The sequence below is a fragment of the Acinonyx jubatus genome, chromosome X, assembly GCF_027475565.1.
Source record: "Acinonyx jubatus isolate Ajub_Pintada_27869175 chromosome X, VMU_Ajub_asm_v1.0, whole genome shotgun sequence".
Classification (NCBI taxonomy): domain Eukaryota; kingdom Metazoa; phylum Chordata; class Mammalia; order Carnivora; family Felidae; genus Acinonyx; species Acinonyx jubatus.
In genome coordinates this window covers 41115658-41128951 of record NC_069389.1, presented here as the reverse complement: position 1 = coordinate 41128951, position 13294 = coordinate 41115658, and the positions used below count along the sequence as shown (strand labels likewise).

The 13294-nt window shown below is 41.1% G+C and overlaps 1 protein-coding gene across 4 annotated transcripts in view; it reads right to left on the bottom strand.

The window, feature by feature from the left end:
• The window catches only part of ZNF81 (zinc finger protein 81), a 92563-nt gene that overhangs the window by 12618 nt on the left and 66651 nt on the right, over positions 1 to 13294 (bottom strand). For all 4 annotated transcript variants that reach the window (XM_015080999.3, XM_027053971.2, XM_027053972.2 and 1 more), the window contains one exon: positions 9929 to 10024. In XM_015080999.3, coding sequence (XP_014936485.2) covers positions 9929 to 10024 — 96 coding nt within the window. The remainder of the gene's footprint in view (positions 1 to 9928; positions 10025 to 13294) is intronic.

Below are 13294 nucleotides of genomic sequence, written 5' to 3'. Positions count from 1 at the left end.
TCCACACTCCAACTCTCCATCTAGGTATAACTGTTTTGTTGGACCTAAAATCATACACATCTAACAAGAAGCATAAAATCAGAGAGAAGATCAGCTATCTGTGGTAGACTGAAAGCTGTCCACTACAACCTATTTCAGCATTCTTTTGCAATAACAGGAAAGTAGCCAGGCATATGGCTGCCCAGTCATGATAGCATTTCTCAGCCTCCTTTGAGAAAATTGGTTTGGCCATGTGACAACGTTCTCATCAACAGAACGTGAGAGAATACGATAGCTGCCACTTTCAAGTCAGCGCACTGCGACAGTAGGCATGTTTTCTCTATACCCTCTTCAGCCTTCTTGCTTTACTAAAACCTGGCCTTGGCAGCAACACAGATACAAATGTGCAGGTGGCACGCACGCGCGCACACACACACACACACACACACGCACGCACAAACCCAAGAGATGGCCGGATTATGTAATGGAAGGAACCTGGATTCCCAAATAAACATGAGCAACAAGGTTTTCCAAAGGGCTGTGATATTAGCAACTTTATCTGAGAGAGGAATATTCTTCAGTATTTAAGTCACTTTACCTTATAATCTCTTTGTTACTGCAAATAAGCTTTAATATAATTAAAAAAATTTTTACATTTATTTATTTATTTTTGAGAAACAGAGTGAGACAAAGCGTGAGTGGGGGAGGGGCAGAGAGAGAAGGAGACACAGAATCTGAAGCAGGCTCCAGGCTCCGAGCAAGCGGTCAGCACAGAGCCTGATGTGGGGCTCGAACTCATGGACTGTGAGATCATGACCTGAGCTGAAGTCAGACGCTCAACCAACTGAGCCACCCAGGTGCCCCAGCGTCAACATAATGAATACACTATTTTCACCCAGAGTGGGAATCACAGATGTTTCCATGACCAGTATAGTGCATGAGACATATGAGATTCTTGATAATGTTAAAATGGAAAAATTATACATTATTTCCTCAGCAAGAGATTTTAGATTGTGAGAATGCTCTGAGTCATCAAGTTCAGTTTTACCCCGTTGGTCACTTTGATGCTGTATTCTGGATACATATCCCAGCCAAAAATCTCATCCTTTTATTCTTATGTCGTGTTTTTATTCTCACACGCTTGGCTTTAATGTATTCTGGAGATATTAAGCACTGGATTCCGAGTCATGGTTTTAGAAGTGGTTCTGTTTTTCACTTTAAATTATATATATTATATATATATATATGTGTATATATATATAATTATAATATTATACATATTAATATACAGAAGAGGTTCTGCTTTTCACTTTAAATTATACATATAATTATATATTATTATATTATATATTAATATATAATGAGTATAAATATAAAACTTACAAATAATTAAGTTAGCTTCTAAACCCCTGCTGTATTGGACAATATTTACATCACCAGTACCAATTTTTAATGCAAAAAATCTGCAATAAAAAGCTTCCCTACACTTTTCCTGAGCCCACAGATTCAATGAACAGTACATAAATGAAGAGTCGACGGTCTAGATAAAACCTGTGGTGCAAGCTTGCATTCTATTTGCCACTCACAAAAATGCCTCAAAAAGTCCAGTTTATTCTTAAATCAAAAGACACATTTATACTTTTTTCCTCCATTTAGCCTGCTTAGCACTTAATTTCTTCTGTGCCACTGGAAAACATATTTATGCCGAGAGCTTTTCCTCTCTAGTCAGGAATAAGACAGGGATGTCCACTCTCACCATTACTATTTAACATAGTGCTGAAGTCTTAGCTTCAGCAATCAGATAACAAAAAGAAATAAAAGGTTTAAGAGACAAAACAGATGAACATAAGGGAAGGGAAACAAAAATAATATAAAAACAGGGAGGGGACAAAACAGAAGAGACTCATAAATATGGAGAACAAACTGAGGGTTACCGGAGGGGTTGTAGGAGGGGGGATGGGCTAAATGGGTAAGGGGCATTAAGGAATCTACTCCTGAAATCATTGTTGCACCATATGCTAACTAATTTTGATGTAAATTTTAAAAAATAAAAAATAAAATTAAAAAAAAATAAAAGGTACCCAAATTGGCAAGGAAGAAGTCAAACTTCACTATTTGCAGATGACATGATACTCTGTAGAAAACCCGAAAGACTCCACGAAAATGTTGTTAGAACTAATACATGAATTCAGCAAAGTTGCAGGATATTAAATCAATGCTCAGAAATCTGTTGCATTTCTATACACCACTTATGAAACAGCAGAAAAAGAAATCAAGGAATTGATCCCATTTGCAACTGCACCAAAGAACTACAAGATACCTAGGAATAAACCTAACCAAAGAGATACAAGATCTCTGAAAACTATAGAAAGCTTATGAAAGAAATTGAAGAGGACACAAAAAAATGGAAAATTATTCCACGCTCCTGGATTGGAAGAACAAACATTGTTAAAATGTCTATACTCCCTAAAGCAATCTACATATTTACTGCAATCTCTATCAAAATGCCACCAGCATTTTTCAAGAGCTAGAACAAACAATCCTAAAGTTTGCATGGAACTACAAAAGACCCTGAATAGCCAAAGCAATCTTGAAAAAGAAAAGCAAAGCTGGAGACATCATGATTCCAGACTTCAAGCTATATAACAAAGCTCTAATCATCAAGACAGTATGGTACTGGTACAAAAACAGACACATAGATCAATAGAACAAAATAGAAAATCCAGAAATAGACCCACAACTATATGGTCAACTAATCTTCGACAAAGCAGGAAAGAATATCCAATATAAAGAAATACAGTCTCTTCAGCAAATGGTGTTGGGAAAACTGGACAGCAACATGCAGAAGAATGAAACTGGATCACTTTCTTATACCATATACAAAAGTAAATTCCAAATGGATGAAGGACCTAAATGTGAGAGAAAGCAAACCATCAAAACCCTAGAAGAGAACGTAGGCAGCAACCTCTTTGACCTCAGCCATGGCAACTTCTTACTAGACACATCACTGGAGGCAAGGGAAACAAAAGCAAAAATGAACTACTGGGACTTCATGAAGATAAAATCTCCTGCACAGTGAAGGAAACAATCAACAAAACTAAAAGGTAGCCTATGGAATAGGAGAAGATATTTGCAAATGATATATCTGATGAAGGGTTAGAAACCAAAATGTATAAAGAACTTCTCAAACTCAACACCCAAAAAACAAATACTCCAGTTAAGAAATAGGAAAAAGATGGGGCGCCTGGGTGGCTCAGTCAGTTAAGCGTCTGACTTCAGCTCAGGTCATGATCTCACAGTCTGTGAGTTTGAGCCCTGTGTCGGGCTCTGTGCCGACAGCTCGGAACCTGGAGCCTGCTTCAGATTCTGTGTCTCCCTTTCTCTCTCTGCCCCTCCTCTGTCTCAAAAATAAATAAAAACATTAAAAAAAAGAAACAGGCAAAAGACATGAATAGACATTTTTCCAAAGAAGACATCCAAATGGCTAACAGACACATGAAAAGATGCTCAACATCAGTCATCACCAGGAAAATGCAAATCAAAACGATGATGAGATACCACTTGATGAGATACCTGTCAGAATGGCTAAAATTAACAACACAGGAAACAACAAGGTGTTGGCGAAGATGTGGAGAAAGCAGAACCCTCTTGCACTGCTGGTGGGAATACAAACTGGTGTAGCTGCTCTGAAAACAGTACAGAGGCTCCTCAAAAAACTAAAAGTAGAACTACCCTACAATCCAGCAGTTGCACTTCTAGGTATTTACCAAAAGGATACAAAAATACAGATTCAAAGGGGTACATGCACCGTGTTTATAACAGCATTATCAACAACAGCCAAACTATGGAGAGAGCCCAAATGTCCATTGAATGATGAATGGATAAAGAAGATATGGCATGTATACACACACCACACACACACACACACACACACACACACACACACACACACACACACGAATATTACCCATCCATCAAAAAGAATGAAATCTTGCCATTTGCAATGATGTGGATGGAGCTGGAGTATATATGCTAAGCGAAATAAGTTCGGCAGAGAAAGACAAATGCCATATGTTTTCAGTCATGTGTGGAATTTAAGAAACAAAACGGATGAACATATGGGAGTGTAAAAAAAGAGGGAAACAAACAATAAGAGATTCTTAACAATAGAGAACAAACTGAGGGTTCTTGGAGGGGATGTGGGTGCAGGGATGGGCTACATGGGTGATGGGTACTAAATAGGGCACTTGTTATGATGAGCACTGGGTGTTGTGTGTAAGTGATGAATCACTGAATTCTATTCCTGAAACCAATATTGTATTGTATGTTAACTAGGATTTATTTTTTTTTAATTTTTATGTTTATTTATTTTTGAGAGAGAGAGAGAGAGAGAGAGAGAGAGAGACAGAGTGTGAGTAGGGGAGGGGCAGAGAGAGAGAGGGAGACACAGATTCTGAAGCAGGCTCCAGGCTCTGAGCTGTCAGCACAGAGCCCGATGTGGGGCTTGAACTCACAAACAGTGAGATCATGACCTGAGCCAAAGTTGGATGCTCAGCCAATTGAGCCACCCAGGCGCCCCAAGAATAACAATCTTCCACAGACTATTTCAGAAAATAGAAAAGGGAACACTTCACAACTCATTTATGTGGCCAGCATAATCCTAATACCAAAACCCGACAACATTGAAAAAAAGGAAAACTACAACCAGAATCACTTATGAAAATGAAAATGTTTAAAACAAAGTATCAGTTAATATAACTCAACAATATATATTAAGGGTTATATATCATAAACAACTAGTATCTATCTCAGAAATATAAGGTTAATTTAACATTTGAAAATAAATAACTCACATATTAGCAAAATAAAAACAACTCATATGATTAATAAGATGAGGATAAAAACATTTGACAAAATTCAACATGTAACCATGATTTTAAAAAACTCTTAAACAAGCTAGGATTTAAAAAGAACTTCTATAAGGGTACCTAGGTGGCTCAGTCCCCTGAGCGTCCAACTTCAGTTCAGGTCATGATCTCACAGTTCGTGGGTTCAAGCCCCGCATTAGGCTCTGTGCTAACAGCTCAGCGCCTGGAGCCTGCTTCAGATTCTGTGTCTCCCTCTCTTTCCACCCCTCCCCCCCCCTCTTGAAAATAAATAAATGTTAATAAAAAATTTAAAAAAAGAACTCCTATAACTCGATAAAAGGCAGCTTCAAAAAACATCATGCACAATGGTATGAATTTTTTATCCCTAATATCAGGAACAAGGCAAGCATGCCCACACTCACCACTTCTACTCAACATCAAATTGAAGGTCTTAGTGAAATAAGGAAAAGTAAGAAAAAGCATGAAATTGGAAAGGAAAAAGTAAAAATATTTCTTTTTTAAAAAAAAAATGTTTATTATTTTTGAGAAAGACAGTAAGTAGGGGAAGGGGCAGAGAGAGAGGGAGACAGAGGATCTGAAGTGGGCTCTGTGCTGACAGCAGAGAACCCGACGTGCGGCTTGAACTCACAGACCCTGAGACCATGACCTGAGCCAGAGTCGGATGCTCAACCGACTGAGCTGCCCAGGCATCCCGTAAAAGTGTTTCTGAAGTGATAATGATTGCTTACATGAAAAACCCCAAGGAACCTACAAGAAAACTAATAGGTGGATGTAGAAATGCCTCAGGATACAAAGTCAATGTACAAAAATCAATCATGAGCAATTTATACATACTAGCAATGAACAATCTGAAAATAAAATTTAAAAAACAATGCCATTTTACAACAGTGTCAAAAAGCATCAAATACTTAGGGATAAATTTAATGAAGGATGCATAAGACTTCTACACTGACAACCATAAAACATTGCTGAAAGCAATCAAACACCCAAATAAATGCAGAAAGTATGCCATGCTCATGGATTAGAAGGCTCAATATTGTGAAGATATCATTTCTCGTAAAATTGGTCCATAGAGTCAACTCAACTCCAAATAAAATCCCGGCAGACTACCTGAGTTCAAGACTCATTATAAAAGCTACAGTAATAAAGCAAGTGTGGGTTTGCCAAAAGGACAGTATATTAACTGTATTTTCTTATTTTGTTTTTTTTTAAGTTTTTAACTTTAAGTCCACTATAGTTAACGTACATGCTGTATTAGTTTCAGGTGCACAGTATACTGATTCAACAACCCTATACATTGCTTAGTGCTTATCATGAGAAGTGTACTCTTAATCTTCTTCACCTATTTTCACCCATCCCTCCTTCCCGCCCCCCTCTGGTAACCATCAGTCTGTCCTCTGTAGTTGAGAGTCTGTTTCTTGGTTTGTTTCTCTTTCTCTTTTTTTCCTTTGTTCATTTATTTTATCTCTTAAACACCACATATGAGTGAAATCATATGGTATTTGTCTTTCTCTAACTTATTTCGCTTAGTATTATATCTCTAGATCCATCCATGTTGTTGCAAATGGCAAGATTTCATTCTTTTTTATGCCCGAATAGTATTCCAGCATGTGTGCGTGTGTGTATCATATCTTCTTTATCTTATTTTCTGTATTCTTTTTTAAAATTTATTTTTAATGTTTATTTATTTTTGAGAGAGACAGACACAGAGAGAGAGAGAGAGAGAGAGAGAGAGAGAGAGCGCACAAGCGAGGGAGGAGCAAACACAGAGGGAGACACAGAGTCCGAAGCAGGCTCCAGGCTCTGAGCTGTCAGCACAGAGCCCGATGTGGGGCTCAAACTCACGAACCATGAGATCATGACCTGAGCCAAAGTCAGAATGCTTAACTGACTGAGCCACCCAGGCACCCCTTATTTTCTGTATTCTTGATGCTCTGCCATCTGGTGCCTTGCTCATCCTGGAGAGAATGCCTCTCCCAGTGCTAGTTCATGCCCAGAGATAGCAAATGACTTCCCTGTAAGCATAACTTTCATATGCAAACCAACCAATCCAGAGCCCATGTCCACCAACTATCTCCTTTATTAAGTTCTCACAGGTTGAGCCACTATCCCGCTGCCCTAATCACCTCAATACCAGGTACCAGGTAACTACAGACAGTCCCTACACCCCAGAAGCCCTGCTGAAATTACTCAAACTAGCCAATGGTAAACCTTCCCAGCCTGCTCACTCTGCCTTACCCATTCTTTCCCAGGAAAATAACAATAAAGGCTCTTGCTGTGCTTTCCCCTCATGACTTTGGCCTTCTGACTGACCCTGGGGCTTCCCAGTGGCATGTCTCCTCTTCTTGGGAACTGTGAGTTACAAACTATCTTTTCGTTTTGAAGTTTACTTATTTATTTTGAGAGAGACAAAGAGTGAGTGGGGTAGGTGCAGAGAGAAGGGGAGAGAGAGAGAATCCCAAGCAGGCTCCGTGCTGTCAGTGCACAGCCCAGTGTGGGGCTCGAACTCACGAAACCATGAGACCATGACCTGAGCAGAAACCAAGAGTTGGACGCTTAACCAACTGAGTCACCCAGGTGCCCCAAAAATGCTTGCTTTTTGACAGACACCAGTAGGAAGATAGAAGTGAAAGCCACAAATTAAAACAAAATGTTGACAATGGATATATCTGGCACAGGAGTTATAGCCAGCAAATATAAAGAACTCTGAAAACTCATTAAGGAAACAACCCAATAAAAAAAAATGGGAAAGATAGTTGAACAGACACTTCAAACAAAAATGTACAAAGGTCACTAAGCACATGAAAAAATACTTTTCATTACTCATCAGAGGAATGCAACTTAAAATCATAATGAGATGCCATTACACATCCAGGATAATAGCAAAAATGAAAGGGATTGATGGTGGCAAGGGTTGGCAAGAATGTGGAGCAACCGAAATTCTTGTGTGTTGCTGCTGGAAGTGTAAAATCACAGCCACTTTGGAAGATAGTTTGGCCATGTCTTATTTTTATTTTTATTTTATTTTATTAAAAAAAGTTTAAGTTTATTTACTTTTTTTTTTTAATTTTTTTTTCAACGTTTATTTTTTGGGACAGAGAGAGACAGAGCATGAACGGGCGAGGGGCAGAGAGAGAGGGAGACACAGAATCGGAAACAGGCTCCAGGCTCTGAGCCATCAGCCCAGAGCCTGACGCGGGGCTCGAACTCACGGACCGCGAGATCGTGACCTGGCTGAAGTCGGACGCTTAACCGACTGCGCCACCCAGGCGCCCCTAAGTTTATTTACTTTGAGAGAGAGAGAGAGAGAGAGAGAGCAAGAGCGAGAGAGCGAGCGAGTGTAGGCAGAGAGAGACGGAGAGAGAGAGAATCCCATGTAGGCTCCGCACCATCGGTGAAGAGCCCGACGTGGGCTTGAACACCCAAACCGTGAGATCACGACCTGGGCCGAAATCAAGAGTCAGATGCTTAACTAAATGAGCCACCCAGGCGCCCCTGGCCACGTCTTATAAAGGCAAGCATATACTTACACAATTATATCACCCACCAACTCCACTCCTAGGTATTTACCCAAGAGAATTGTGAACATATGGTCACACAAAGACATACCAGAATGTTCACTACAGCTTTATTCACAATAACCAAATAATAACCACCTGTCATCAACAGGTATATAGATAAACATGGCAATCTACTCATATCAGGGAACAGTATTCAGCATTTAAAAGGAATAAGCTAAGGGCACCTGGGTGGCTCAGTGAGTTAAGTGTTGACTTCGGCTCAGGTCATGATCTCGTAGTCTGTGAGTTCGAGTCCCGTGTCGGGCTCTGCTGACAGCTCAGAGCCTGGATCCTGTTTTGGATTCTGTGTCTCCCTCTCTCTGTGCCCCTCCCCCACTCGTACTCTGTCTGTATGTCTCTCTCTCTCAAAAGTAAACATTAAAAAATAAAATAAAAGGAGTAAACTAGTTATATACTCAATAACACGGATGAATCACAAAATCATTATGCCAAACAAATGAAGCCAGACCCAAAAGGGTATATATAGTATGATTTTATTCACATGAAACCCTAATAAAGACAAATCTAATCTATAGTGACAGAAAGCAGGTCAACGGTTGCCTGGGGCTAAAGGGGTGGTACATACTAACTACTAGGGGCATAAAGGCTCATTTTTGTATGTAAATTATACCTGAATACAGCTGACTTATTTAAAAGAAAACATGCTAAATGACAATGATCCTAAGGTCAGAAGATGGGAGAGATGCATTGTGATGGGGAGGCGGAGAGGAGTAAGGAATATGAAAGCAATTCCTACAGAGAGAGGAGGAGGTGAGGCTGGTTGTAGATGACAGTTTATTGGTATCTTAGATGTGAGAAGATAAAACTTAGGAGAAAGAAGGTGGAGTGAGGCAACAAGCTGGTTTACAAAGAAGGCAAACTCATTAGAACCTAAAAGTATATGGGTGCCTGGGTGGCTCACTCAGTCGAGCATCTGACTTCGGCTCAGGTCGTGATCTCGCAGTTCGTGGGTTCAAGCCCCGCGTCGGGCTTTGTGCTGACAGCCCAGAGCCTGGAGCCTGCTTCAGATTCTGTGTCTTCCTCTCTCTCTGCGCCTCCCCTGTTTTCTCTCTCTCTCTCTCTCAAAAATAAAGGACGATTAAAAAAATTAACAACAAAAAGAACCTGAAAGTATATGATAAGAATCTAAGACCCTGGGGGTGGGGTTTAAATAATGAAGCATAAAAATGTGATGGAAGGACAGAACATCCAAAAAAGCAAGATCTATAGGGAGGAAGCCTGGCACATGATCCAGCGCGTAGGAACTGTAGCAATTCTCCTGGACGCAAGTCAGGCCAAAAAGACAGTTGACAACAGTAAGGGAAATAAAGGGAGAGAGCAGTCTGGTACCTAAGAGGCCAATGTTATTTTTCCTTAAGCAGCTTCCAAAGTTTAGAACCTTCAAGATGGTAGAAATAATAGAGTTTTAAACACACCAACCTCTTAGGAAAAGAAAAGTGTTTCTGTGCCCCCAGATCTGCCTGGGTTGCACTCACTCACCCGAACAGCTCTGATGTGGGGTTTTTCTCTCCAAAATCCATGGCTCCTCTCCTTGCTCCAACTTGAAGATGACTTCTGGTTTGGGAACTTCATACCCTGTTAACAGGACATGATAGAATTGGGTCCAGCTAACTGCTTTCCACTTGTTCTTTAAAAAAGTAACCACATTTCACTGGGAAAAGCGCAATAATCACAGAGGTTAATGGACTGAAGCATCTCAGACCAATCAAGGATGCCACCAGCACACACATCAGATGTCGCATAGATCTCAGCAGCTGAGAATGGAAATACTCTCATGGAGGCTCTGTGTTCGTTTCCTAGGGCTGCTCTCACAAAGTACCAAAACCTGGGTGACTTAAAACAGCAGAACATCATTGTCTCACACTTCTGGAGGCTCAAGTCTGAAATCAAAGTGTTTAGCAGGGCCATGCCCTCTCTCACAGATGTAAGGGAGAATCCTTCCTTGACTCTTCTAGCTTGTTCTTTGCCAGCCACGACGTTCCATTCTTTGATGTTCTTAAGCTTGTAAGTGCATCACTTCAGTTACATGGCCGTCTTCCTTCTATGTGTGTCTATTTCTATGCCCAAATTTCCCTTTTTTTATAAGGACACCAGTCATATTAAAAATCTTTTTTAGGGGCGCCTGGGTGGCGCAGTCGGTTGAGCGTCCGACTTCAACCAGGTCACGATCTCGCGGTCCGTGAGTTCGAGCCCCGCGTCGGGCTCTGGGCTGATGGCTCAGAGCCTGGAGCCCGTTTCCGATTCTGTGTCTCCCTCTCTCTCTGCCCCTCGCCCGTTCATGCTCTGTCTCCCTCTGTCCCAAAAATAAATAAACGTTGAAAAAAAAATTAAAAAAAAATCTTTTTTAATGTTTATTTATTTTTGAGAGAGAGAGAGAGAGAGAAAGCAGGGGAGGGGCAGAGAGAGAGGGAGAAACAGAATTTGAAACAGGTTCCAGGCTCTGAGCTGTCGGCACAAAGGCTGACACAGGGCTCGAACCCAGGAACCTTGAGATCATGACCTGATCTGAAGTCGGATGCTTAGCCAACTGAGCCACCCAGGCGCCCCAGGACACCAGTCATATTAGATTAGGGCCCACCCCAATGAACTCATTTTAACTTGATTTCTTCAGGGGTGCTTGGGTGGCTCAGTTGGTTAAGCAACCAACTCTTGATTTTGGCTCAGGTCATGATCTCACAGTCGTGAGCTCTGTCAGCACAGAGCCTGCTTGGGATTCTCTCTGTTCCTCCCCTCTCATGCTTTCTGTCTCTCAAAATAAATAAACATTAACAAAATTTAACTTGATTACCTCTATAAAGACGCTATTTCCAAATAAGGTCACATTCTTGGGTACTGGGGGTTCACACTTCTGCATATCTTTTTTTCAGGGGACACACAATTCAACCTATAAAAATCTGCCCTCTGACCCCCCAAATTCATGTCCTTCCCACGTGCAAAATATACTAACCCCATCCCAATATCCCCCAAAGTCTTAATCATTCCAGCATCAAGTCTTAAGTTCAAAATCTATCAAAATATCAACTCAAAGTCTCAAATCTTATCTAAATAACCCAAATTGGTTATGAATGAGTTGGGAGTGTGAATCATCTTGGGGCAGTTTCTCTCCACGCAAACCTGTGAAAGCAGACAACTTATCTGCCAAAATACCGTGGTAGGACAGGCATAGGATAGACATTCCCATTTCAAAAGGGAGAAACTGGAATGAAAAAAGGGATCACAGGTCCCAACAAAGTCCAAAGCCTAACAAGGCAAATTCCACTAGATTTTAAGTTTTGAGAGTAATTCTTATTGGCTCAATATTCTATCCTCCAAGCCTACAATGGCGGTGGCCGCACTCCGTTGGCCCCAGCCCAGGAGTGGCACCATTCACTATTACCTCTCCTGGTCCATTAGCAAAATATTTGCTTCCTGTTCTTATGACCTTAAGCTCTGCTGTTCCAAAGGGAGGAATGCTTCCACTGGGAGACACAATAGTGATTCCACTGAACTGGGAGACTTATTGCCACCTGACATTTTGGGCCCCTCACATCTCTGAATCAAAAGGCAAAGAAGGGAATTACTGTGCTGGCCTGGGTGACCGATCCTGATTACTCAGGGGAATTGGACTCCTGCCCCACAATGGAAAAGAGGAAGAAGCATGTCTGGAATACAGGAAATCCTTTGGGGGGCGGGGGGTCTCTTAGTACTACTGTGTCCTGTGATTAAAGTCAATGGAAACTACATTGACTACAACAATCCAATTCAGGCAGATCCTTCAAGGAATGAATTTTCAGGTCACCCCACTAAGTGAAGAACCACAACCCACTGAGGTGTTTGCTGAGGGCAGAGGGAACAAGGAACGGCTAGTGAAGGAAGGAATTCTACCTCAAGACTGCAACACAGACACCTTGCCTCGGTTTTCAGTGTTCTGGCCCGCCCTGAAGATTCCAGACTCAGGATTACAATATCAGCTCACCCGAATTTCCAGCCTGCAGGCCTGCCCTATAAATTTCAGAATTGCCAGTCCCTGCAGTCAGGTGAGCCAGTTCCTTAAAATAAACCTCTTTCCCAGATTCTGTGTATATGTACATGTATTCATTCTCTCTGTCTCTATGTATGTGTATGTATGTATAGTGTGTGGGTGTACTCTGTATACGTATATAACCGTATCTTATTGGTTCCATTTCTCTGGAGAGCCATAATACAGATTTTTGAGGGTGACTCTAGAGGAAAAGAATAGTAAGAATGAGTTTTCTGAACTGGCTATGGGGTTTCTAGAATTGGTTCCCTATTCTGATTAGATTTGAATGCGCTAACGACTCTATTTCCAGTAGTAAAGAGGGCACTAATAGTCCATGGCATGATGTGGCAAAAGAGATATGCAACATATCACCCCTGGATACTCCTAATCAAATGCTGATGAGAGGCGTCTTTCTGCAGGACCTTATATTTGATACCCTAGACATTTTTGTCAAACTTACAAGTATAAGATTGCCTGGTTGCTCTTAATTATGCTGGTCAAAGTGGGGGGCCGGAAACTAAAGGATGCACTCAGGGATTTGATTTCCCAGCTCAAGCACTGCATACATGACCTGAACATTTCTATGTCTTTCCTGAAAGAAACCCCTACCTCCTGTAGCTGCAGAGTTGATATTGCTGAAAACCAAACCCAGAGTCTCATCCTGTGAATGGCTACATTACAACACAAACTGAATTCCCAACCTCACAGGGTGTCTGCTATTCAGGTGAGGGAACTGACTGAGAAGGAAGGAAACCTAAAAATTGGAATGGAAACATACGAGGACACTGAACTTCTACATTCTGATGAGTCTTCTTTGCCAGTAGAAGTAGCCCTTCTACCCCTCT